This window comes from Limanda limanda, chromosome 11 (genome assembly GCF_963576545.1).
Source record: "Limanda limanda chromosome 11, fLimLim1.1, whole genome shotgun sequence".
In the NCBI taxonomy this organism is placed as follows: Eukaryota; Metazoa; Chordata; class Actinopteri; order Pleuronectiformes; family Pleuronectidae; genus Limanda; species Limanda limanda.
This window is the reverse complement of record NC_083646.1, coordinates 21,565,535-21,593,052: the sequence shown is the minus strand read 5'-3', so window position 1 is coordinate 21,593,052 and position 27,518 is coordinate 21,565,535. Positions and strand designations below refer to the sequence as shown.

At 41.6% G+C, this 27,518-nt stretch overlaps 1 protein-coding gene across 1 annotated transcript in view; it reads right to left on the bottom strand.

Moving 5' to 3' along the window:
• Positions 1-27,518, bottom strand: part of ascc3 (activating signal cointegrator 1 complex subunit 3) — a 143,973-nt gene that overhangs the window by 77,613 nt on the left and 38,842 nt on the right. The window contains exons 6-8 of the mRNA XM_061080652.1: positions 21,332-21,524; positions 20,559-20,694; positions 19,078-19,203 (exon numbers count right to left, since the gene is read on the bottom strand). Coding sequence (XP_060936635.1) covers positions 19,078-19,203; positions 20,559-20,694; positions 21,332-21,524 — 455 coding nt within the window. The remainder of the gene's footprint in view (positions 1-19,077; positions 19,204-20,558; positions 20,695-21,331; positions 21,525-27,518) is intronic.

Genomic DNA, 27,518 nt, shown 5'->3' with positions numbered 1-27,518 from the left:
CAAAATAATTTATACATGATTATCACCTCGTTTTTGGTTCATTTAATTAAAAGCTTCATTGCTGATGTTGTGCAATTGTTAACAATGAGGTAATTTTCAAGTAGATTTGGACCAATGTCAACCATTTAGTGCAGTGGTCCTCCAACTGGCAACTGTTTTTTCTCACAATGTGGAGTCTACTGACATGACATACAGACTGGTGATCTGTAACAGGACATGACACTGAGCCTCCGTGTGTGAGGTGACTGCACCGGGAGTCGAGCTCCGAAAAGCATGATGGAAGAGAAAATGTGTGTTGTGGGATCAGCTGTCACTCAAGCTGTCCTCCGTCTGCCTTCACTATGGCAACAGAGTGTGGATGATGGCCCTCAATCTCGTGCTGCCTCTGATAAGTAGAGAAATGGCCAACCACCCCCTTCAAAACACACACAGACACAGACACAGACACACACACACACACACACACACACACACACACACACACACACACACACACACACACACACACACACACGCACGCACACACACACACAGCTGAACAGGGGGATCATTCGGCCAACATGTACAAATCTGATTGTAATCTGAACATCTGTTCAGTTCAATATTCAGAGGACACAGTTACTGCAGCTCAGAGTGATCAGTGCTGAGGACGACTGAGAATAGAATTTCACTTTTGGAAACCATACAGTAGTTCTTTGTGTTTTGGGGCGTTTCTGGTGTAGCTGCAGACAGTAAAAGGAAATGAGGCAGATAGTGCAACAGTAAAGGTGTATTTCCATTTCATGTCTGGAAACTTTATTGATTTATGTTCCTTCAAAATGTGAATACTGTCATGCAGTTGTGTGTGTTCATTTGATATTGTATAATCCTCAGTAACTGGAATAAATTAAGCTCTAAAAAACGAGTGATACCTCCATTGAGAATAAATTAAGTTCCAGGTGTGTTCTCTACCTCCTCTATCTCCATCGTCTCTGCTTCCTCTGCGTTCTACCTTCCTCCTACTGAGGTCGATTCAGGATGCCTTAAGCTTAGACAGCAGTATTATTTATTCAAGGGTTCATTTTAAGTATGTCATCACTTTCCTCTTTCCCTCGTTTCACTCCAACACTCAGAGAAAGAAATAATTAAACAGTGCATGTCAGGCGAGGATATGTGAGGTGCTGTTTGGAAGCTTGCCCCACAGCCCAGTAGGGAGGAATAGGTTATTAATGCATCAAAGAGCAACTTTATTAGTGTCCACTTAAGCTGGAAGGAGTGAAGGGAGACTGTGGTTTCAGCTTGGTGCTGCAAGGAGCTGAGGAGCGTCACATCAGCAGCTGATGTATTTTCAGAAAGTATTTAGACACCTTTGATTTTGGGGTTTTAGATTTGATTCTTACTTAATACAATAGATAATTTTTGTCTGTAGTCTCAATAATCCATAATGAAAAAATTAAAACATTGCTAGAAAAAGAAAGTTATTTAGCCTCTGCAGTGGCTTGTTGTCCTCAGGTTCATCCTATTTACTCACATTTCACTTCAGATGTGCCTCAAACTTGACTGGAGTTCACCAGTGGCCACTTTAACCGTCTAGACAGTTTAGAAAGATAGACATGTCTATGCTTTAACAAAAACCAAGCAACACTATATAGATCTTGGCAAGGATATGAAATCATTTATGAAGCCTTGATTGTTCCCAGGAGCACAATGGCATTAATAATTCTGGGATGGAGGAATTTTGGACGACCATCCCAACAGCACTGTCAATTGGGACTTCATGATAAAGTGGCTAGATTGGAGCTCATTTGGGTAAACAGTCCATAGCTGCTTTCAGATATGCACTGGACTCTGCAGGACCACCGTATTTTCTCCGGATGGGGGTGCGTTTGGGAATACAAATGTCCAAGTGAGATGCACCGCAGTTTCTGCTGACTTTATCCGCCTGACTTCCTAGCATAATGTCGGTGGAAATCCAGCAGAAGTAGATGTGTGAACTCAGCAGGGGATCCCCCGACAGATTCACCGCGAGCGTGTGAGGGGGTTGATGACACCTCTAACACGCCACACACGCAAAAATCAAAAAAACTAAAATACAACAAGTATCTCTGTGAGAAAAAAGCAGCCAAGAAAATAATGCAGTGGCTCTGACTGATCTTCGGTGTCAAAGCCAATACTCAAAACCCTGTAGACCACGGACAGGCAACCTTCAAAACAAGAGCCTTTTCCATTTTGACAACGTTTTTTAAAGGCCATATTTAAATATTCCACACTGGTCCCACTAACTTCTGTGATGTGTTTGCTGAAATGTTTCTTTCTGTTGGGGTATCTGATGACAGATGGTAGGAATGATGACCCCTCTTGCAGCTGGTTTGAATACAAGGCTGTCCATGCTCAGGTGACCAAAACTGGTAGACTTAGTGCGGTTTCTACAATTACATAATAACAGTCGGAGTAAGTTGTGAAATAGGAATTTAGGTTTTTTCACATAACCGCTAACCTTTCTAATATTTTCACTTTGTCATTATTGGAAGAATTCAATTTTTACATTTAAATCAAAATAGGTGAAGGAATACTTTGAGGCAAATCACATAGATAGTTTAACTAATTGCCTGTGTGTGTGTGTTGGATAAAGACTGCTGATTACCCACTGCCAGCTACAACAGCAACAAACCATTAATGGAACCGCACTGTTTTTTGTGTCAATACAATGTTGCCTACATTTGCATGTGAACTGTTGATGGGCATCTGGAAACCCTGCTTAGCCAACAGCTCAATTGAGCAAATGGAAACTTTTTTATCAAAATATTATCTGACAGAATGAATCACTCAGAAATCATTTCTTAATACGATTACAACAACTGATTAAGTAATTGGTGACTGAGGTAGTTTCTTTTACTTTAAGGGCTCCAGGCTTGCAAGCACTAGGTTCCATTTCTGGAGAGGATCAGCATATTCTATCTATACTGATCTCACCTTTGCAGAAAATAAAGCAAACAAATAATTGATTTGGTTAAAAGGGAAATTAAGTCATATTCTCAATTGCCAAAGAAATCAGAAAGCTCCAGAAGAGCTTTGAGAATTTCCCCTTGGAGAAAAACAGATCAAGGATGTTCCTTCTCTCCATTTCGATCACAAGTGTACAGCTGTAAGTTAACACTTGGCATTAGAATGTGTTTGCACGTCTATTCTGTGTCTCAAGTGTCCACTTGTAAATACACACATTAAACAAACAAATGCATACTTTTTGGCAAAGACCAAATGATGTTGTTTTTAGTCATAGTGATGATACAGATGTGTCTGTTGTCAAAGAGTGAGGGTTAGTGCTGATATTTTGGTGTAGGCCAATTATAAATTAATAATTTGGCTTTGAGATGTGTGAAAATGCTTTGGGTTCATTTGGGACATCAGCTGAGTAGGTGGTCCTTCAATGTGGCCAAGGACAATTTTCAGTTCATCACAAGGATTGTGGACACAAGCATCCCAAGTAATGTACTGGCGGGAGTGATTGGATCTCTTAGTCCTCAATGAGTCTCGGGTGGGTTCACATCTGTACTGAGAGTTGAACACTTGAGGATCTGATAAAAAGGTATTTACCATCTCAAAGCTATATACAATCCATTATGATCTTCAGGGCAATCAAATTTGGAACAGCCTCTTACATATACAGATCGTATGGAAGGTGTCATCTTATGTGTGGCCTTTTGGCTAAAAAGTGATAAGTATTTCATAAAAAAAAAAATATATATATATCTTATGGAAAAATAATAAAAAGAAAAGAAAAAAGCATTGAAAAGGTTGCAACAAATGTCATATGGAAATCAATAAAACTGAACAGACTGAGGAAAACAGGGAAATGGAGAAATCCAGCTTAAAGGTTATAATTCAGTTTATGTGCAGATCATACGATGAACCTGGTGATAAGTAAACAATTGATTCTATGTCCTCTATTATGAACAATGAAAGTCGAGATAAATGATGAACCTAAACTTGGACAAGCCCTCCCAAAACCATTTCCATTGTCTGGATTTTTTTGGCTTTGTTTTAGTTTTTTCTCTGATGAAGTTACAGTTGATCAAAACTACACATAAAGAACTATCACTGTACTGTCACTGCTTTCATGGGTAAACAAGTAATGTTAAGAACGGATGGTACTGAAGCAGATTCTCTTCATCGTGACTGCAGGGTTTCTTCGATGGTGATTTCACTCTCCTCCTGTCTACAAAATTATTCCCCCCCTAGGCCGAGTCCACTGAGCTCATACTTATACATATTCATTCTAGAATTATGGGCGCCTGAGCTTCACCCTTTTTGGTGAGGCTTCTGCACACTCATTCCGTGTCTCTGTGGTGACCAGAGAGCCACAATAATCACTTGAGCGGCTGGCCCTCATTTTGATTTATCGACTTTGTCTGTTTGTGACGGAAAGCCAGTGTCCCCACACTACTTAAACATGTTAATTCATGCAGATGTATGCCTGCCCCAGTGTTCACCTTGAGGTAAAGCACACATGTTGTAAACAGAGAGTTGCCATCATTTAATGATCTTTAGAAATCTTCAGTGTTTTTTTATTCTCTCCTTAAAACCTCTCTGGCTTTATTGTTATGTTAATGTATGCACACGTCTTCCAATTGGGGATCCGGCCGTGCCAGCCAAGCCTCGTCTGGGGGGTGTGATGTCTGCTACTGTACTACAATGGCCATTATGCAGCTGTTAACATATAGGAGAAACTGCTTTGCCGAAACCACGCTCATCAAGAATATCAGCTGCCAGGGAACCTCCAGGTAAATCTGTGCTAATTCTATCCAGGCTTCCACTAACCCCAAGGTGCTCTCCCTATGGGATGGAAGGAAGTCGGGCCTATTATTTTCATCAGCATGTATTTTGAATATTTAAACTCATGCAAATCAAACAACAAACTAAAGGCAAAATCAAGGTAATATCAGAGTCGTAAAATACCATTTGCGTCAGTATTCTTTTAATGAATTAGCATGCCCTTCACTGTTTCTCACCATATTTTACGAATAGAAACAGATCATTAGTGACTTTGCACTTAAAGCTTTTAACAATGTCCACTGGCGGCGCAGCGGAAACAATCTTTAACCCCCATAAGAATATAACTATACACACACCAAATTAATCACTGCTATCCTTGAATCAGGGCACATGAATACAAAGTATAAATGCTTGAAACCTGCCTTGTTAGTTTAGATCCAATTTTCTTATTGTTTTGGTAATACCGCCATGTAACTGAACGTCTGCAAATACATTATTGAGTTTAACGTCTATAACAACCTTATTTTAAATAAATGTTTTGTCCGTTTTTGTTATTTGAGAGCAAACATTAGAGAGTAGGGCTGTAACAATTCTGAAGCTAGATGGAAATCTCAATACACTCACAAACCTGTATGTTGATACATTTCGAACTCTCCTTATTTCAAAACTCCTTTATCATTTCACAATCAAATATTACTGGATCTAATAACTCCAGAAATGTCTGTCTGTGGTTTACAAATTTCAAGAACCGTTAATCTTATCACCTTCACAGTTTCACACAATTCGGTGTGTGTGTATTGTCAAGGGCACGATGAAGGCTCAATATGGATGAACAGGCGACCAGCACAGAAACATCAACATAAGTGAAGTTGTGAAACACAGCAGCGACAACGGATTGTCTAGTTCAGGGTTCTGCGTACTGAGTCGAGCTTTGCCTAATTTTACATAAACAGGTGAACAGCTCTTTGTGCAGTAGCACGGGGCGTGAAATAGAAAAAGTAACCACGCCCACTAAAACTACTAAACAAACCAACTACAATATAATGTTTTTTGTTTTGGGAATTTTGTTCAGCCTTCATTCCTTGACAATGAGTATCAATAAACTGGATTCATCTTAAACAACCACATTCATATCTCAAGCTGTTATGCTGTTTAACAATAAACTTAAACCTCATCCTTCAGTGACCATTAAATCATACAAAGAGAGGGCAGATCGTGAGCATGGAAATCAAACTGACCGCAGGCAAAGATGCTAAGTTAAGCGAAGATGACATGAGTTGAGAAGATTTTATGAAACAGAAATTGAGAGAAAACAATTCCAGAGCCAACAGGCACATGCTCTTCTTTTCCCCAGATACAGGACTTTGTGTTTAAAGCTTTATGTAAAATCAAAACCACCAAAACAAAACCTTGACCAACTATTACTACAATTTCGCTGCTTTATTCAAAATCAATTTCAATTCATTGAACCAAATGTATCCCTAGCATTTAAAACATGAAAGCTCAGCTGGCTTATATGTGACAATACACGTCTGTGGTCAACCTTTCAGGAGCAGGGTTAAATAGTTCATTATATGAGCAGTTGTTTGACTCTGGGGTCGAACCAGTCTCTATCACCCAAGTGGCTTCAGCAGGACTCTGTCATGCTACACAGGAGTTTTGGGACTATGAAGATACTTTGGCAAGGAACAATCTCTGGCTCTACATGAGAAGACAAATTAATATTTCTGCATCATGGCATGCATAGAGTGAGCGAGTGTAAGCAGTCCTTCTCAGCAGTACATAGTGTGTGCATAAGGTGCCCATCTTGGACCAACCCTGAGTGGGATGGAAACTGACAGGCTCATTAACACAGCAGATTCACAGCCTACGGCCATATGGGCAAACTGGGAGGATAGGGAATATCCCGCCAATCCACCAGCCACTAAAACACACTAATTGGACCCACATAGATTGCACTAATGAATCAACAGCAATAACTAAATACCAGTGTTGTCCATATCATCAGCCTCTATTCGTATAGGTGTAAAAGTGAAACAGAGTTAGCCAGTCTGTGTATATACGAGAAGCAACCAGTTTTAATTGTATTTATTTTTTGTGGTGGCTGCTTTTTTGTATTATTGTGTGTTTACTGTAAGAGTCACTATACAGACTCCTAAACTAATTAAATTCCTCTGTGCATCCGTAATGGGAAGCTAAGAGATATAATTGTTGTCATTTTCATGCCGTCCTTTAATTACTTTCTGGTTCCATTTCATTCCATTTGAATTGACAGCCTGATCAACTTTTAATTGCTAGTTTTTGCAAACAGCTTATCATCCAGCTCAAAGCCTGCATGCAGAGCACTAGATGACCTGGCCAAACACACACCCACAAACAGACTATCAAACGCACACACACACTGTAAATACCAGGGCCAATCCATGTGCACACTGAGCTCACATGCAGACTCACAGACACACACACACACACACACACACACACACACACACACACACACACACACACACACACACACACACACACACACACACACACACACACACACACACACACACACACACACACACACACACACACACACACACACACACACACACACACACACACACACACACACACACACCATACCTTCCTTACCAGATGCACAGTGGAGTTTGACAAAGTGAGCTGCGGATCCAGCAAACAGGAGGCCTATTCATTTTCAACAGAAGCAGCAGGGAGAAAGGGGGAGAGGGCAAAAAGAAGGGGGAGGCGGAGCTGGGAGTAAAATGGAGATAGCAAAAATCGAGGTAATCCATCACTCCTTCCATAAGCACCTGCTGAGGAAGCAATGAAAGCCCTATGAGCCCCCAAACCTTGAACACACATGGGACCGCCCACCCTGCATCTCACTCCCGACAGCAACAACATAAAACTATTCATTCATATTTCAATTAAAGAGACATTAAAAATAACTAAAATCCCATTATGGTCCATTGAAAATAATACAATATAATTGTTTACTATCAATAAACTCCAGGCCTGTACATTTGCCACATGTTTACGCCACTTGTTTTCTTTAATTTGACTAAAAATGAGGTTTGTAGTGTCCTTTAGATTATTGGATGCCTATATTTTCTTAAATATTAAAACTAAAGTGCTTGGATAATAAATATCTCCAAGACTAACAAATTATATCTTGCAATGAAAAAAAAAAATAAGAAAACAGATGCTTGAAAATTCAAAGTGTTCTTCTCGAGTCACACCCCACCCCTCAACAACTTTCATGGAAATTAATTTGGTAGTTCTTGAGTAATCCTGCTGACAAAAAATCTGCAGTGAAATTATAATGTCCTTGGCAGTCATAATAACAGAACAAGATTCAAAGGCAACATCATTTTTTATAAATGACACATACTTGTCCCCTTCTGCAATGATGACAAACTTCCATTGAGTGACATCATACATAATGGTCCCTATTCGTTGAGGTATCTCACTGACAGGACAAAGTGTTTCATAGCTTTGCATCATGGTGATCCTGCCTCTGAACGTTTAAAATGATATACAGTCAAGTTTCTTTCTAAACAAATACAAAATGGTTTCCCAAAACTAGTGTAGAAACAATCACATGGTAGCAGATACATTATGCAGCAACCGAGAGCTTAATTTTGTACTTTGCCATCTTGTGAAACAACACCTTAACGAACAACAGCTAATTGAGACAGTTCGTCCTGTAATATATACACGTATAATCATGGCTCTTACTTTTTAAGCTACACTAAAAAAAAATCGTTTTTTCAGGCTTAATAATGTTCGATTCTAAAACTTAGCTTGCTCCTGGTTAAAAATAGTATTAGCGCCAAACCATAATATAAATAATCTCAAGGCACTTTACATAGTAAGATCAAGAGACTTAAAAAACTGTTCCCATAATGAGCAAGCACTTTGGCACTTTTGAAATGTTATAATACATTAAAATGTTGTGTTTTAGAGAAATAAAATTATCCGGCCTAAAACATCTGATCAGCCCACAGGTCATTAAATAGTAATTTCACTTGTTTGGAAAGATTGATTTGAATCTGAATACAAACACTGGTAACTAATCTTACTTCAGGTCCACAAATTACTACTGCAAGACAGCAGACTTTTATCAATTCTAATTAGTTAGATTGTCTTTATATAATTTGATATAAATATTACAGTAATAGGATTCCATCAGTTAAGGGCTTTGATATTAGTTTTCTATGGGATTAAACCTAAAATGACGTATACTGCCCATTGAAAAATCCCTTCATAGATTTTGCCACTTGAAAAACAATTTGAAAGGCCAGGGTAAAACTTACATTTTCCAATTAAAGGGTTGTACAATTAATTGATAAAAGTTCAATCCCATTCCCAACCAATCATACCATTGCCCTAAAAAGACAGGAGTGCTTGCAGTTTATGGTGGATTGGTAGAATGACGGCAAACTTAGAAAACTCTTTTCTGCAGCTCATGCTCAAACCAACAATGTGAGTGACCAACCTCATTTTAAGACCAACATGGATGCACAGTAGGGCACAAGTTGCTATTTGCTATTCAATCAAAGTAGACACTGGAATTTTTAAATTAAAACTATGTTGGTCTGAAATAGGGCTGCTCAATTAATCGAAATATAATCGTGATTACGATTATTGGGTCAAACGATCTCCAAACTGCTATAATCGAGTTGAAACGATTATTTGGCTTTTTTTTTTTAAAGAGATGCGCATGCGCAATTCAGTCCCTCCCCCGGAGCATTTAACGCGGCCCCGCTGACTGGCACTCGCTCTCAAGCAGCTGTGAAGTGAAGGAGGCGAGTTGTGTGTGTGGGGACCGGCGGTGTTTAAAAAACAGCGCAAGTGGAAAACGGCAGAGGGAGGGCAGCCCCGTCTGATCGACTCTTCGAATCCGACGAGCAGCACCACACAGTGTAGCGGCCGCGCGGCGCGCAGCGTCTCTTCTACAGCGCGCAGCCGCCCGGATGCTCACACCGGACCCGCGCGGGTCAGCTCATGATTCTCCGCTTGTTGTTAAATGGAACCCGTTCAATGTCGGGGTTCGGGGGTAAATGATGATGGTCCTCATAGCCCCCCCCCACCCCTCTCTTTCTCTCTCTCTGTGTGCTTGTAGTGGGGGGGCAGATGGGGACATTTAATATTGAGAGGAAATTTCAAAGTTCTCAGTTACAAGTGTTTTTATGGAGAGTGTTAATGTTGCCATCATTAAGGGTTTGAATAACCGGGCACCGATATCCTGCATAGTTTCACGGAGGAATAAGACACGCAGCCGTAATCGGTGTTTACCGGAACCGGAAGTAACTTGTACTTCCGGTTAGTCATTTAAAAAAAAAAAGGGCACAAATTAATAATCGTTTGAATAATCGTGATTTCGTTTTTGTCCAAAATAATCGTGATTATGATTTTTTCCATAATCGAGCAGCCCTAGTCTGAAACTAGTAAAGACACTTGAGTCATGCTCAACACTGCTTCGTGCCACTTTGGACCTGGTGAAAGATATGGCTGAATAAGTCTTATTTAATTATAGACTGAAAGAAACACAATACACAAAAGATGCTATATTTTTTTTCCATGTGATATTGCTTCCACTTATCAGAGAAGATTGTAAAAGCCTTGAACCATTGAATCCGTCAAAGAGGCCTTGATGACTCTTGGCTTAATCGAAGCAAACACACAGGGCCACATGTGTGTGCTGTGGGGGAACCACATCAAAACTGGATTAGGAAATGCAATCAAGGTGGATTAATTATGGATGGAGGGCTGTTCAGTTCTGCCTCATCTGTGCAAACGTGTGCTCAAACACTAGCTACTTCCTGCACAGGAAAGGAGAGGGTAAGCTATCAACAGAGAATCAAAGGCTGGTGAGTGAGAGTGGTGATGGCAGAACATACCAGAACGACAACAGCACCAGGCCTGCACAACTGCTACCATCAGGTGAGAAAGTATTATGCCTGCTGCACACTACAGGATTTCCAACTCTTTAAAGATTAAGATACATTGATTTGTCCCAAACACATGCACAGACATGCACAAGCACACTCATGCAAGGAGGGAAATTTTACCTCTGCTTTTAACCCATCTGGTGCCAGACACACAGAGCAGTGGGCAGCCATGTACAGCGCCTGGGGAGCAGATGTTGGGGGAGTAAGGTGCCTTGCTCAGGGGCACTAGACAGGGTAGGGAGAATCCTCTTGGATTTTTGGACAGATTAATCCAGGTACGTCTTTTTGTTGTTTCTCCGTGGAGTCGAACCAAAGACAAACCAGAGACCTTTTCTGCCATAGTCCAAGTTTCTGCCACTAGTCCACCGCCTCTCCCACAGAGACATAATGACAGATTTACCAGATCTTGGAATTTCACAGAAACTTACGAGATTGTTCTTCTCCACCCCTCACTGCATCTTTATCAAATGCTTGAGAACATCAACCTATCTAATTTGTATGGATGAGTAAGACAAAAAGGGGTCCAAAAGGTGATGTGTAACACTTTAAATGATTATTTTACTATCATAAAAAAGGCTTCAGTCCTGGCTCATGCCTTGCTTTCTCTGACTGTACACTTTGTTTATATCAACTGTAGAACAAGACCTATATTTGACACAATTATATCTCAGCTTAATCTCAACACTTCCGTCAAAAGCTTGCAGCAACTCAAGGGGTATATGCCTTTTGATTCAATCAATGTCAAACAGCTTCAGGAAGTGTTCACAGTGGTTAACTACACTTAAAATATGCCAACGAAGAAAATGAAAACAACATTTTATATGGACTGTAACACAGATAATCAACAATGAGTTAAAACAGGAGAAGCCCAGGCACCAAGGGAACTTCTAATTAAATATTCAGTAGGCTCTTTAACATTTACATCGTTTAACATTTACTTGTTAATACAGATATCTAATCAGACAAGTATATGACAAAGAGTCAATTGATTGCATTTACATCATATCTACATTTACTCATCTAATCCAAAGCAACTAATAAAAGACAACAATAAATCTCCAGGACAGTATGAGTAGAGTTACATTGAAGTGCTACATCTGTCCAATAAAAGAAAGTGTTGGAGATGAGGTAGAGAAGTGGAACTAAAGTGCTAGTTAGGCAGGGCTGGGTGTTTCAGCTGTTAGGAGAGGAGGTGTTCTCAGTAAACAACTGGTAACTGATAAACTGCTTTGGTAGCTCATTCCACCATCAAGAAACCAAAAATGAGAAATGTCTAGACTGTGACTGCCTTGTGTGCAGAGGTGACAGAGCCAGACCATCGATCTTGTCGGGGAAAGAGTGGTAATGAAAGAGCGAAAGAATAACTGAGACATATACAGACGTGGTTGTTGAAGGTTCAGACACAACATCAGAATGGTAGAAGGGTGGAGGAAATTTGATCTCTCCAACTGTTGCACATGATATCAGCATTGTCTATATGTGTTTTTATGTATCTGTTATTCTCTGCTCTTTCACTGCTACATATTGACACAGAACAGTACGAAACAAAAACATGTCAGATGAGTTGCAGTTCTTGAGGCAAAAACCTTGTTAATAAAGGAAGGTCGGAGAGGAATTTCACAATAATTCATTACAAATGTTGATTTGATGAAAAAACATCAATGTTCCAGCAGCTGAATCCTGTGTATGACATGACACGCTTGTTTCATTGATGAAATAGTTGTGTAAAAAAATATTTATTATGTTTAATTCACCGGAAAAGCCTTTTTAGTACAGGTAATATCACCTTCCTCGATGTTTTACCAGTCTTTTATGAGGGATCCTCCTTTAGTTATCTGTGCTAGCTATTAATTACTGCCATTATTTGATGACTAAAAAAATGTTGCACTGTGCACAAATTACAGTTTTTTCACCATAACTGTCTGGATTAGGATATCCTTTAATATGAAAGTTTTAAGCGCCAAGCAGTAGAAATATATACCGAACAAATTGGGAGGGAAGAATCACTCATTACCTCTGTCTTTTAACCCACCCACGCCCAACTATGGCTTTCCTGTAGCAGCTGAAGAGCAGAGCTTTCTGTGTTCCTTAATCCTTTCCCTCTACAGACACTTTCCCTGTGAGAACCGTCATTTCTAAGAAGACGCATTAGCAGCTTGACAGGATTCCTATCAATTACTAGTTTGGTTGTGTGTGCTGCCAACGCTTCTCTCTTTATTTGAGTGTGTGTCCATTCTGCCGTTAGTATTATGAGGCACATCAGCAATGTACAGTGTACGTTTCTGTACAGGTTTTGGTCAATCACACTACAACAGCACACTAAGTAACATTTATTCAGATAAATTAGGACGGCTTTTACCACAGTGCTAAGTGTGAGGCACCTAGACCCTGATTCATTAGTTAAAAAGCATTCTAATAAATTCCGCATTTTTAATGTTTTACAAAGCTATTAAAGATGCACAGACTCTTGTGCAGCCTTGTCTCCCATTACAGCTTTCAATAAATGACAATATGCACACAGTGTGAACTGGAAAGGGGGTGGGGGCCTCAGACTTTTCAGCCTGCCTTTCAAAGCCTTCCTAATAGCACATAAAGCCTTATTAGGCACTGTGCGTCGACACTTACGAGTAGTGAGGCACTTTGTTCCAGAGTTGCCCAGGCTTAAGCTAATTAATAGAGCCACTGCTTGACTGAGGCTCTCACATTGCTCAGCAGAAGAGGTTGCATATCAATCTATATCAGTTACACAGGGTGTTTCAAAGATTTAGGGAAAACTACTGGTGAGCTCTGGAGAAACTGCAGGAGACCAAAAGAGATAAGTCATTCAGAAAGTAACAGGAGACAGAGATGGAGCCCTGGAGAATGTGTGTAGGTTTAAGTCTTTGCAGGAGGAGCTCGACCAGGAATAAGTAATGCCTGAATACTGCTTATTCCTATATTTATCTCAAAGATTTCTGAGATTTTTTAACTCACTCTTGATCCTGGATTGCCAAAATGTCTGATTCTTAGAGTCCCAATGTGAGGGATATGAGGCGTAATTGACAGTTTTTTTTTTTCCTGTTTTATGATTTTGCTATTGAATGTCAAATTTTGGATGTGCCAGTCTGCCTCAAAGCCTCAATAGAAAAAAACACATGTGAATAATGATGAAACATCATCAACCACTATATAGACAATGACAAAACAGGTATGGTCTCTGCTTCAATGAAGAACTCGTAGTTAAAAAAGGTTTTCTGCAAACAGAAAATGATTTCATCTTTCAAAAGGTCACTTGTTCCAATGACATATAGAAGGTTTGGTTTAGCAGAATCTCATTCAGTACTGTGGTGGGGAACTTGGGCACTCAGTTATAAATTGATTATAGGGGGAAAATTTGAAATGATGTTTGCAAATTAAGATCAAGCACAACATTATCTTAGCTGATGTCTCTGCATGGAAGGGAGATCTTTACCAACTGTACACATCACATTAATTGCAGTATTATTGTATTTGCGGTTTTTTTTTTTAACTGTCATGAAGTAAATATAAACTGTCCAAAATAAGAATGTTGTGTCTTAATATTGAAGGAATATATATATTAATTTTTCCATTCAAATAATTTTGAAACAGAGCAAAACTTATCTGTAAAAACGAGATGCTGTTATTCGTCATTGTAAAAGTTTCAAAGGTGAAATGTGAAACCCAGTTTCATATCAATGTACTTTTTTAAGCACATCATGTGTAAGTGCTGCTGTAAAGCTCTGATCCCGGCTGTGCTCACGACATGCAGCCTCGCTCCACCTCTGCAGTTTAGCAATTAATACTAAATCTGTTGAGTCTCTGATCTGCACCAAACTATGAAACAACTGTTTTATTTGGTTCCCCGCAATACACCTGCAGACCATGCGGTGAATATGATGAACGGTTCTCCAGATATGCAAAGGAAAGACAAACAGAGAACCTTGCTTTACACCCACACTTATAAGTTTTGGTAATATGACACATCATATTTGCTCTGTTACACCTGGTGTCCAGACTTCTCTAGAGTTACTGAGACCCAAAAACAAAGACTTTTGGAAACAATGACGCACAACTGAGTTTGCTTCCTGATCAGGTCCCACCAGTCACAACACATCCTTCTCGGATTCGTCATGGCTGTATCAGTTGAACCTTTTTCCTAAAGAAAACAAACAGCATCAGCGTCGACTACCCGTGGAAAATGCAACATGGATGACGTTGCTAACCCTTACTGTCAGAAACAGTTCCACCATCATCAACACCAATTCAAATGGAAATCCTTGGTCCTACTACTTATCTGTGTTTGTAGTATGTTCTTCAACTGACTACAGAGGAGACAATCTGCCTCCTTTTAACACTGGCACATGGATACCCAGTGTACCTGAATGTTCATGTGAGACCTAATCTACAGATTAACCACTGTGCCATGTATACAGGTGCAATGACAATTGTCCAAGTACAACCAGTTAAAGGGCTAAATAATAATCCAGCAATACCAAAAAAGGTATTTTTTATTTTTACAGCAGATATTTTGCCCTCGATCAAAATCATACATTTGATGATGCAAATGCAGTGCACCTCTTCCCTCTGTGCTTTGTTTAACCACTGAAACATATAGGTTAGTTCCTCTAGGAGAGCCCAGCTGAGAGGACAGAGGGACCAGGGTTGTGCAGAGTCTCTCTCAGTGTGAGATAGCAACTATAGCACAAGAAGACATGCTCATTTAAAGTCAAGAGTAATTTGCTATAAGCAATAGATAATACAATTAAATAAATAAATAAAAAATTCCAATCCCATATCCGTCCTGAGTATGCAGTTCGTCCTGGGGCCCTGAAAGACACTTCTTTTCATTAAACTAAACACTATTTGACTCTAAGTGTCTCTGTGGACGTCATCCCTGTGCCTGACGGAAGGATGAATGGTCAAATCCTCAAAGACCACTCTGATGAGGATTGAATTTGACAGGCATTGAAGAGACCTCAGCACTCACAAAGCAAACACACACACACGTATGCACACACAAACACCTGAGCCAGTATCGGACACTGTGAAAACAACGATGAGCAACAGCATAGATGTGATTAAACCATCCTTTTATCAATTTGTCATGGCACAAGACACATGCACACACTATCATCCACACTCAGTTCCACACACATATACACACAGACACTCCAGCTGAATCTTGTTTATCATTATGTCCATTAGCATGAGTGACAGGAAGGTTAAGTGAGATGAGCAGTTAACACTAGTTCCCTGAAGTGTGACAAAATACTTCTGAGGTTTATGGGGAACGCATTTTAGGGCCTTCATAAACAAAAGGCCAAACTCGGAGAAGAAGTGGTGACCTTTTGCACTGCTGCATCTTCACTAGTGATGATGGATTACAGAGCCTACGTGGGCAGACAGGATGCGGGCAGAGGCTTTCAGAGTAGGTGATGTGTGTGTGGACTCTGTGCTGGAGTATACTTTGTCGTCCAGCCATACCTCTTCCCCAAGGGCTGGAACAGAAAGAGCTCCTACTTTTGTAGCTCGCTGCCATCTAATACAGCCCAGTGGTGGCTGGGTAATGCCTGCTGGAGGCCAGAGGGAATGTAGGCACCATGAGTGTGGGTTTTTCAGTCAAGGTGTCAGTCAGACTGACGGGTCATTGTGCCAGCTGACAGTTGGCTGAGAGCTACAGCGCTTCTATTAAGAAGAAACATCACTCACTGACCATAGCGGCCACACTTCAGTGAGGAGGAGGATGGTGGTGACTATATAAACACATCAGCTCACCTGGCCACATAGCAGACATGCAGACAAATCCTGTTGTTCATACAGATGGACTTTAAAAATGCAGTCATGACATGCAGGGCTGGGAAAGTAATCAATTGCTTGAGTTAGAGTCAGTGTTTTCTCAGACCTCAAACCTGGACATTGCTTTGTCTACATCGCAGTGAGACCCTTGAATCAATTTGGGTTTAACTTTTAAACATGGCAGTTGTATACATTATACATAATAAAGTAAGGTCTGTCAGAGATAACTAATTTGCAATTTGTTGTCTGAGATACAACATGACATGCAAAATTACAGATCTTTGCATTAAAATGTTCAAAACTCAGGTGAATACCATGAACACAAAACAGCAACAGTTTAAATAAACAGTAAGCTCCTTGTGGACAACTCCACAAAGCACGAGGTCTGTTTCCCAAACTCTGAAACATCTAAATGTCTAAGCAACACAGACTCAACACAAAGACCAACATACATAGCAGCATTTATTCCCACTGCGAATGCATGCCAACAAGATCACAGAATTGGAACTGTGCAGAAAAATGAAAAGCAAGAACATCACAAAAACAAGCCAGAGGTGACTGTGATGGCTGGGCCAGGTGCTTTGAACGGAGGCATATCATTTCAGCAAGGCTGCTCTGATTTTGTCCCCCAAGACAAAAGACAGCCTTGAAGACCAAAAGCTGTGACTGATGAGCGAGCCAAGAGGAACCTGATGTGGGCTGAGACTCAACATGTTGCCAAGGATATTATAAACTATACTATATTTATATATTGCATCTTGGCCTTTGTGAAAGCTACCTCTCAGCATTAAAGAACTAGTTAAACATTTTGGTAAACATGCTCATTTGAAAATTGGTTTAATTCTCTTATTTGGACACTCAATAGCACGGCTCCGTCCAAATTTGTATGTGTCTCTCACTTGTTTAAGTTGAACAATTATAATTTCAACATTAAGAAATTTAAATAGAATCATTTGTTGTTGTATGGGGAGTTAGGTTCTGGGTAAGGAACTATTTCTTGACATGGATATCTCCAAATCCATTCACTTCTTGCAATACAGTGCACTATTTGGTATAATGTATACAAATTATTGTGCCCTCTGTAGAGAAGTATCCAACAAAGCAACACTATAAGTACTATACAACCAATGGCTACAAACAAAGTACCATATACCATCATGGCAGAAAGAAATGACAGAGAGCAGCAAGAAGCCATGTACTAATTATACTCGGCTGAGTGATTGTCCATTTAACTTGAAATGCTCACCTCCTTATCATATAGTCAGTGTTCAGTAATAAACTTGTGGATGTGAATTTAATTGTGTATGCATTACACACAACACGGCTAGAAACCCAGATCGCTTACGTTAGCTTGGCTTTGTTTGTACAGTTTTTGCCATTCGCAGCTCTGCTAGATTAAAACTAATTCATGAGCCAAAACCAAATTACATTGCAATGTCATAAATATTAAATATGGACTGTTTTATTTATTATCTTTAGCAGTAAATGTCAATGTGGCAAGTTTAATTTGCCTGAGTTTACCTCAACAGCCACATGGGAGTGAGAACATTTTGAAATTTCTTGTGATTTGCAGAAACTGGAAATTTTACAATTCTTTTTTTATAACAAAGAAAAATGTACACAATGTTTTTACATTCACTGGATATATGACATTATGCCGTATGAGTTGGTGTTCTCTATAAATTATTTGAAATTATATTGTGATCTACAGCTGTTTTTTTAAAATCACAATGTGTACCGGAGCTACACAGAGGTCAGTGCTGAAGAGCCCAGGCATCATGGTCTAAACGAGGGAACCCAGCAACGTGACTGGAAACTGACAATGGTGTTTGCGTACTGCTTGGGTTTCGAAAGAGAAACAGTTTTTTTAAATGCCAACTAATCTGCACTCAGGGGTTTGATTTTAATTTGACAGCCATCAACACTGGAGATCCAGCTCAACAATCCAAGCCAACAGCTTTGGCTGCGCTGAGCCGACGACCCTGTTTTTCAGCCTGATTATGCTGTTTGCGACCCTGTGGACAATGCCATTTACTGTTGAACTGTGGAAGCCAAATGGTCCGGAGACAACGCAGTAAGATATTCTACTTGCCAGCCAAAGCCAGAAATAAATACGCTCTTGTTCGAAATCCCAGCCAAAAGTTCCACGGGGGATATTGACGATAGGGGCTGGTGGAGCTCTTTAGAGGGGGAGGTCTGGTTGCGATCAATTGGTTGCCAGGCAACATCATAGTGACGTATATCTTATTTTCCTACGTCTCTTTTAAAATTTCAGAAGTAAATGGTTACTTCTAGCACCATTATTGTCAATGGATCTCTGCACTGTGCAATCGTGTCATAATGACCTGCAGCTTCAAAGCAAAAGAGGAAAAAGGAGTGTGTGTCATAATAATATGTCTTCTACTGTTGCCTGTGCGGCTGCAAATCATTAAGGACATATTCCTCATTTAGACTTACCTTCTCTGATGTCAGAAACATCAATTTAATTCTTCAAAACCAGTATTCTTCTAACCCTAACGTGAGAACACACACACAGCAACAAACACAAGTATACAGCAGCTCTTACCTCGTCTAGTTCAGAGATGTAGACTGGCTTCTCTTCAAAGCCGATAGGCATGGCGTCGCTGGGTGGGATCTCCACCTGTTCATACATCTTGTTGTTCTCTCTGTGGATTCCCTCAGGGAGCAAAATCTGAGTGTCACACAGACAAAAAAAATAAAGAAAAGTCAAATGACCCCTTCGATTCAACAAACTTGGACTTCAGAGCACACTCAGAAACTTGGTGGAAGATTCCAACAAAATAGCTATCTCACTTTTCTTTGGATTTTCACAAAAAGTTAACAGATCAATTGGACTTTTCCAACGTATCAAAGCTCTGATCTATTACATTTTAACAACCCAATTAAATAGATCACAGTAAAATATCATATCATACTATATTAAATTATATAACAAATCGTACAAAACGTACAATAATGTACTATATAATAAGATTTACATGAAACCTTTTTGGCACTCTTCATATTATGAAGTGAAATTGATACAGGAATGTGATTCATGGCATGGAACGGCATTTTGTGGTATTTTAGGAGATTCGGTGTATATTACTAAACAGGGAGGGATGATATGGACAAGCATCAGTTCATAGCAAAAAAGACTGTTTTAACAAAAACTGTAGGAGAGAAGTCAATGTTTTGTCTCAGAGAAGAACATCATCCACAGCTTGAGTTTGGCAGCAGGACTGTCAAACTTTACATGATATGTAAGTTATAGACAACCAAACTTGTTTTGCGACTAAATTAACCTTTAAATTCAATCAATTAAGCTAAAGCCCACGACATATTTTACGCACTGTGGTTTTGATTTCATTATGGGTTGCACCAAACTAAACTTGATAATTGTTGGTGAAATCCTTGAGCCTCAGACACAATAATGCTAAATTACATGTGGCATTTTTGAATAAAGAAACGAAAGCTTTTTCAATGTATTCACCAAACTGATATCCTACTGTATGATATCAAGATTGTGTAAGTCCCATCTCTCACAGTGTGACATGACTGATGTTATCACGCGGTGTCTAGGGCCCTTAAGGGTATCGAGGTGGGCTCATCCTCGCAGCCGAGATAAATCAACTGCATTCCTCTGAAGTCGTCAAAAGATTCAGAGGATAAGAGAATCCTGCATCCCTCCAACCAAAGAGCTTTTTCCTTCTGAACATTTCAATCTAACTGAAAATGGAGGAATCTCTGTCTGTCTGTAGTTCCATTATCTGAAGAACTGCTCAGCTGATCTACTTCACACTTGGTGAATGTATCGCATGGTATACAAATTGGAGGGCACAGATCTGAGACCGTGACTCACAAAACCATGTCCACAGATTTCTCACATTTACACTTCTCCCTCTGCTGGCCTCGGGGGGGATATGTCACTGGGAAATTTTGCGAGCTGAGATTTGACCAACGCAGGCCAAGCATAATGGCGTTGGTTAATAAGAAGAGTTAAAAAGAGAACACTGCACAAACAACAAACTCATTATCCAGTCTCACCCTGGCTCCTCCAACAAATGCAGGCATATTTGTGGCCTCCGTGTAGACGTCATAAACGTTGGGATACTGAATTCGTTGGTACACTCTTTCTCTGCCTAGTACAGGCTCACGTCGTGCCGTCAGAAGGGCCTGCTCCCTGTACAAGAAAACACAGGACAGGAAATATTCAGATAGGATAGTTAATGTAAATCCACGGTACATGATGCATAGACAAAGATGGAAAGAGGAAAGACGTGAGCATTTCAAGAGAAATAAAGAAAGTTTAAATAAACACCAGTGTTACTTCAACGTGTTTATAATGGACCCAAAATTAAGTCAATGTCACCGCTGCAATCACTGGGATCCAAATATGAATCAAAATTTTTGCTTTAAAAATTACTAATGCAGTTGAGGGATGATTCAGATGAAGAAGCAAAGATATGAAGCATTATGTTTCTTCCTAAAGTGGCTTACCTCTCTACTAATCTTTTCCTGCACACTGTGCTGGATTTGGCCATGCTACGTTTTTAATTAAACAGATCACTGCTTTTTTTTCATCCTCTGAAATTAAAGTTTAGGAAAATCCTTCACAAGAAGAGATGTGGCAAGCTGCAGTATCCTTGAGATTTTTTATTTTTTTTCTCTTTTAAAGCCGGGTAGTCATGAAAAATGCAGAAGCTTGTTGGTTTTGTTGTGCGGATGCCGGAGACCACGGGTGGAGACGGACAGACAGACACACAGAGAACAAGGGGAAGGAAAAAAGGACAGACGAAACATGTGGAGGGATGATATACCGGTGGGCTCTCATCTCTCTGGGGTCGAAGGTCATAAAAGCATCCGAGATGTCGCCATCGTCTGTTCCTTTGCCTTTCTTCCTCTCTCTCTTCTCCTCCCTGCGGTAAACCTTCATCATCTGTTTCTCCTGCTCCGACTGGATGGTCACCTGGCACCCGTACATAGGCTTCATTTCCCCTTTTTGGCTCGGATCTGGATGAAATACAAACACAAGCATCTTGTAAATAAAAGGTTTAAAAAGTTGTGAGTATGTGAGATTATATCCATTTTTCATATGAATACTATGAATGTCGATGCACCTGACTTCAAAATATTACAATGACAAAGGATGTCCTGTGTATGATAGAGTATGCTTGTAACAATATGCAACTGACAAGCATATAAGTGAAGTTATGACATACAATCGAGCAATAAACAAAAAAAACGGTATTTAACACCAATGCAAAAATTAAAATCTTTATCTTGAGTCCAAATCAATTAACATATTTAATAAAGACTGAGAAAACAGAAATACTCTGTTGGGACAAAGACAGTAACGGGTTCTGAGAACTTTAAGTGGTTTAACAGTATGTGTATTAATCAGAAACTGATTAATTATCATACACAGTAGTTCAGTAACATGCTCAATCTGAACTGATTGTCAGATAACTTCAGAAACACTCACAACTATTGACACTAGATGAGGGGAGTTTGTGTGGGCGACTGTTTCTGTAACATTCCAACAAATCCACAATCTGACATTCATAAACATGTAAGTACAAATGTCAGCTGTGCTAATGTGAGTGAGAATCATGTAACTCCCTTTTTTTCTCTGTTAACGTGCAGGAATAATAAATTCACAAGAAGTAAATAAGTAGTAGTTGTGAATAATTCAGGCAAAATAATTAATAAGGGCCTGAATTACTCATTTGACACTCATTTATTTGTTTTCCCTGTGACACCTGCCTTGAATCATGCGTAAAGGTAATTGAGTATAGATGATTTAACTTTAACATCCTCAGCCTCTGAACTGAGCAGCTTTTATCTCTGGATGAACAGTTCTGATGACATTGAGACAACACGAGGACAGACAGCGTTAGTAAAAAACTGATTCATTCATCTGCGGTCATCTTGATAGCCCCCTGATGTCAGGTGCACGTGGCAGTGCAGGGGTTAATGTTCCCTATTGCAGTCTCCCTGTTTGAGGCACAACAGCTCAATAAAAGGCAGAATTGCTCTTGAAAACAGATGAGATCTGATGATTGTACCACGGCTCGGGCTGATTGACTGAATGATTTCTTCTTTATCTCGCCTACCAGCTAAAACTGCCGCAACAGCCTCCCTCTCATTCCCCCCCTCCCTTCATGTTACTCTTAGCCTCCCTCCCATTACCTCTCCTCCTCCCAACCTTTTAACTCTGTCACCCTCTATACACCAATTCTTATGTCTAAACCATTCCCGTTCCTGTACTTTCCCCCCACTGGGAGCCATTACGCCTTGTTATGCGTCTCAAACTGCAACTGGCTCCAAATAACCAGGATCCATATTTCCACAGACGATCACGGTGCCACAATCACTGAAGAGCATTGCCAAGATAGATTGAAATCATCTTGTAAACAGACAAAATCTGTTTTCACAAAAAAATGTTTTTAAAATTGTCACATTTTCAAAAAAGTCTTTCTCAAAGTCAGTGTTAATTTTGGCAGCTATTTTTGATTTAGTCTTAGTTTTAGTCTTTTGACGAAAATGCATATTAGTTTTAGTCACATTTAGTCATTTTTATCCTTCTTAGTTTTAGTCTAGTTTTAGTCGACGAAAACAAATTACATTTTAGTCTAGTTTTAGTCCACGAAAACAAATTACATTTTAGTCTAGTTTTAGTCACATTTAATAGCCACATTAAACTCCTTATCTTCCCTTCTCAGGTCCAGGGACCCCCTGTGTTGTGTCTACAACTGCGTACTAGTCTAGCTTGCAGTACTTAGGTTGTCCATTAGATGTCCCTCCTATAGATCTATAGCAGGGGTCGGCAACCTTTACTATCAAAAGAGCCATTTTGCCCTTTCTTCCCCCAAATAAAATTTGTCTGGAGCCGCAAAATATATTTGATAACAAAGCTGATAAAATGTTATATTGTGGCAGGACAAGGAAAGGCAGAGACGCAGGTACTGCTTACTGTTGTTTATTCAGTAGTCAGGAAGAACTAGCACATGTTCCCCATACGGGAAGTAAATATAGCTTCAGCCTTTACATTTCCCATCAACCCACTGGGTGAGAGGACACACCCATGAGTGCACGCCATACAGCCCCCCCCGAACACCCAGAGGGAAAAATACAAAATGGGACAAAAGTCAGTACCTCTCAGGGGGTTTAACGAGGCGACCATAACGGCTACGCCGATCCCCGTCCGCAAACGCAGGGGTGGAACAAGCAGAAGGGACATCATTTACAACAGGCACAGGATCAGGAGGCACAACTGGAGAAAACAACACAGGGGTCTTAGAAGAGGGGCGACCACGACGGGGAACCCGGGCCGGTAGCACCTCTTCGCCGGCCAACAGATGAGCTGGCTTAAGTCTGTCTAACGAAACACGCTCCCTGCGCCCGCCCATGTCCAGAATGAAACTTTTAGAACCCGCCTCTAACACCCTAAACGGGCCGTCATACGGGGGCTGGAGGGGAAACCGGTGAGCATCGTGACGCACGAAAACAAACCGAGCGGTCGCGAGATCCGTTGGCACGAAAGACCGAGGAGAAAAATGATGCACGGGCACCGGTGCACAAGCGGCCTGTGACGCAGGACGCGGAAAGGGGGCCGAGCTTTGAGGCAGAAACTCCCCTGGGACGCGGAGCGGCTGACCGAGTACCAACTCTGCAGGCGAGGCATCCAGGTCAGCCTTAGGAGCCGAGCGCAACCCGAGCATCACCCACGGCAACCGATCCAACCAGTTTGCATCTGAGAGCGCAGCCCGCAATGACGCCTTAAGCGACCGGTGAAAACGTTCACACAAACCGTTAGCCTGGGGGTGGTAGGCAGTGGTACGGTGAACCTGTGTGCCCAAAGACTTTGCTAGCGCTGACCAGAGCTCCGAAATGAACTGCGGGCCTCTGTCAGAGGTGATATCAGACGGTGCACCAAAACGTGAGACCCAAGCTGAAAGAAAAGCGCGTGCCACGTCCGCAGATGTCGTGGAAGACAGAGGAACCGCCTCTGGCCACCTAGTGGTCCGATCTACCATGGTAAGGAGATGTGTAAAACCCTGGGAAGGGGGAAGAGGCCCCACAAGGTCGATATGCACATGATCAAAACGCCTGGCTGGAATCAAAAATGGCTCGAGGGGCGCCCTAGTGTGCTGGTGAACTTTAGCGCGCTGACACGCCACACATGTGGCCGCCCACTCCTTGACCTCTTTGCGAAGGCCAGGCCACACAAACTTCGAAGACACCAACTTCACCGACGCCCGGACACCCGGATGAGAAAGAGAGTGCACCATATCAAAGACCCGACGGCGCCAAGCAACCGGCACCACCGGCCGGGGGCGGCCCGTGGAGACGTCGCAAAGGAGGGCAGGCCCACCATTTTGCACAACTGCCTCCTCCAGCTCCAGGCCGGTACTCGCAGCTCTCGGTGCAACGATACCCGGGTCCCCAGGTTGATCGGCAGCCAGTGCGGAAAAATCAACCCCAAGATGCACAGGGCACACCAGCACCCGCGACAGGCAGTCTGCAACCGGGTTCGCTTTACCCGCCACATGTTGGATGTCCGTTGTGAATTCGGAGATCGCCGCTAGATGGCGCTGCTGGCGAGCAGACCATGGCTCTGTCACCTTCGCCATAGCAAACGTCAATGGTTTGTGGTCAACATAGGCTGTGAAAGGGCGGCCTTCCAGCAGGAAATGGAAATGACGCGTTGCCAGGTACAACGCTAGCAGTTCCCGGTCAAACACACTGTATTTTCGCTCACTGTCTCGCAAACCGCGGCTAAAAAATGCAAGGGGCTGCCCCGCACCCGCAACACGCTGTTCAACAACTGCACCAACAGCCACATCTGAAGCATCGGTCGTGAGGGCGATGGGCGCCCGAGACGCGGGGTGCGCCAGAAGCGCCGCGTTAGCCAGGGCAGCCTTAGCCCCCTCAAAAGCCTGGATCCTCACAGGGGTCCAGTCAACCTGGTCCTTGGCTTTCTTAAGCTTCAAAGCACCATACAATGGTTGCAGGAGTTGGGCCGCACGAGGCAAGAAACGATTGTAAAAGTTTACCATGCCCAAAAACTCCTGTAGCGACCTGACCGAGACCGGACGGGTAAAATCCGCAACAGCATGCACCTTCGAGGGCAAAGGAACCGCACCCTGCGACGAAATGCGATGGCCCAAAAAGTCTATGACAGACAGCCCAAACTGGCACTTGGCTGTGTTGACAATGAGACCATGCCCATCAAGGCGCTGGAAAACCTGCCTAAGGTGCGACAAATGCTCATCAGCCGACGGGCTGGCCACCAAGATGTCGTCCAAATAGACGAAAACAAACGCGAGGTCACGTAGCACCGAGTCCATCAATCGCTGAAACGTCTGCGCTGCGCCTTTAAGGCCGAACGGCATTCGCAGGAACTCGAAAAGCCCAAACGGTGTAATGACAGCAGTCTTGGGCACGTCCTCTGCCCGCACAGGCACCTGATGATAACCTCGCACCAAATCGATTTTAGAAAAAATTGTCATGCCCGCCAGACGAATCGAAAAATCCTAAACATGCGGAATTGGGTAACGGTTGTTGTGCAATAATGGTTAGGAGTGATACCATAAGCTAGTGTGCCTTTAGGCGTTCAATAAATTTGGTTATCAAAAATAGAAAAATAAAACATTAATATTTAAAATATTAATATTAAATCATATCTTTAGTTTGACTAAGTTCTCGCGGGGCACCACCCTTCATAGAAGGGAAAAGATAGCCAATTTATTGATTAAGATCAGTCTCATTTAGATCTAGTTCAATTAGAAATCTTAATATTTACTATTAAAGACTATATAATGAACAGTTAAGGTTTATAGAGTTCTTGACAGTGTAGAGGTTGGCAAACTTCACTTATGCAACATTAATGACAGGACAAGGTTAAAAGAAAGCATTTATTATAAACATAATAAGTATAAAACACCAATTACTAAACAATATACTAACTAATAAAGATGTGTGTGTGTGTGTGGGTGTGTGTGTGTGTGTGTGTGTGTGTGAGGGTCTCGCTGGTGGCTAACAAAGAGTCACACCTTCCTGTGATCTTTTAAGATCTCTAAGCTAGCAGGCCCCCCCCCCTCCTTCTGGACGGGGGACGTAGCTAAGTAGGTGAAGAGATATGCGGGATCTGTGAGAATGCTAATCAGAAAATGGCAGGGTCTGTGTTGAGCCCGACTTACATTAACCTTGATTTAACTTGTAACACAATATCACCACATATATCAAACTTATAAACACCACACAGAATCAAATAAACAGTCTTGCTTAGCCTAGTAAAATTATTAAGCCCAGATTATGTTACCAGTCCAAGGACAGGGAGAAAGTTGCTGTGCAGTTCGGTTAGCAGTTCAGGCTTTTGAAGTCTCTGGTTCGTGTGGTCTCTGCTTCCGCGGTTCTGTTGAGCTGTGCAGTTCAGTTGCTTATTGAAGCCGTAGTTCTTACCTGCAGGACACCGAGTCGCTGCAAGGAGTTTAGAAGAAGCTTGAGATGCGTGGAGGTTTTCTTGAGAAGATGAGCTGGAAGCTCGACCTTTGACCTCCAGTTGTTGGAAAGAGAATATTTGAGCTGGAGGAATCCGGTTCCTCCACTCGCCGATGCAGGAGGAAAGGCCAGCGGCCTGCTGTCCTCAGTGGTGGTCGGTGGAGAAGAGCGCTGCTGGAGCAGCCTTCGGCCCTCCGAGGGGTTGGAGAAAGAGAGTTACTCTGGGGGAGCCTTGATCTTTTATAGACCCGGTTGCCCCTTGGTCATGGGACCAGACTGACCAATTGGAGTTGACCCTGGTAGATATTCGCACCTATGTGCGAAGATGCTGAAACAAAGGGGACATGTTGCCTCCTGGGAGACGGAGTTATTTGACCTTCTCAGTACAAAGAGAACACATTGCACTCTGGGAGATTGAGTATTCTCCAGCCCATGCGGCTTGTGGCTTTCTCAAGACAAAGGCCATGTGCTCTCAGGTTTTGACTTCCAATACAGGCCTGA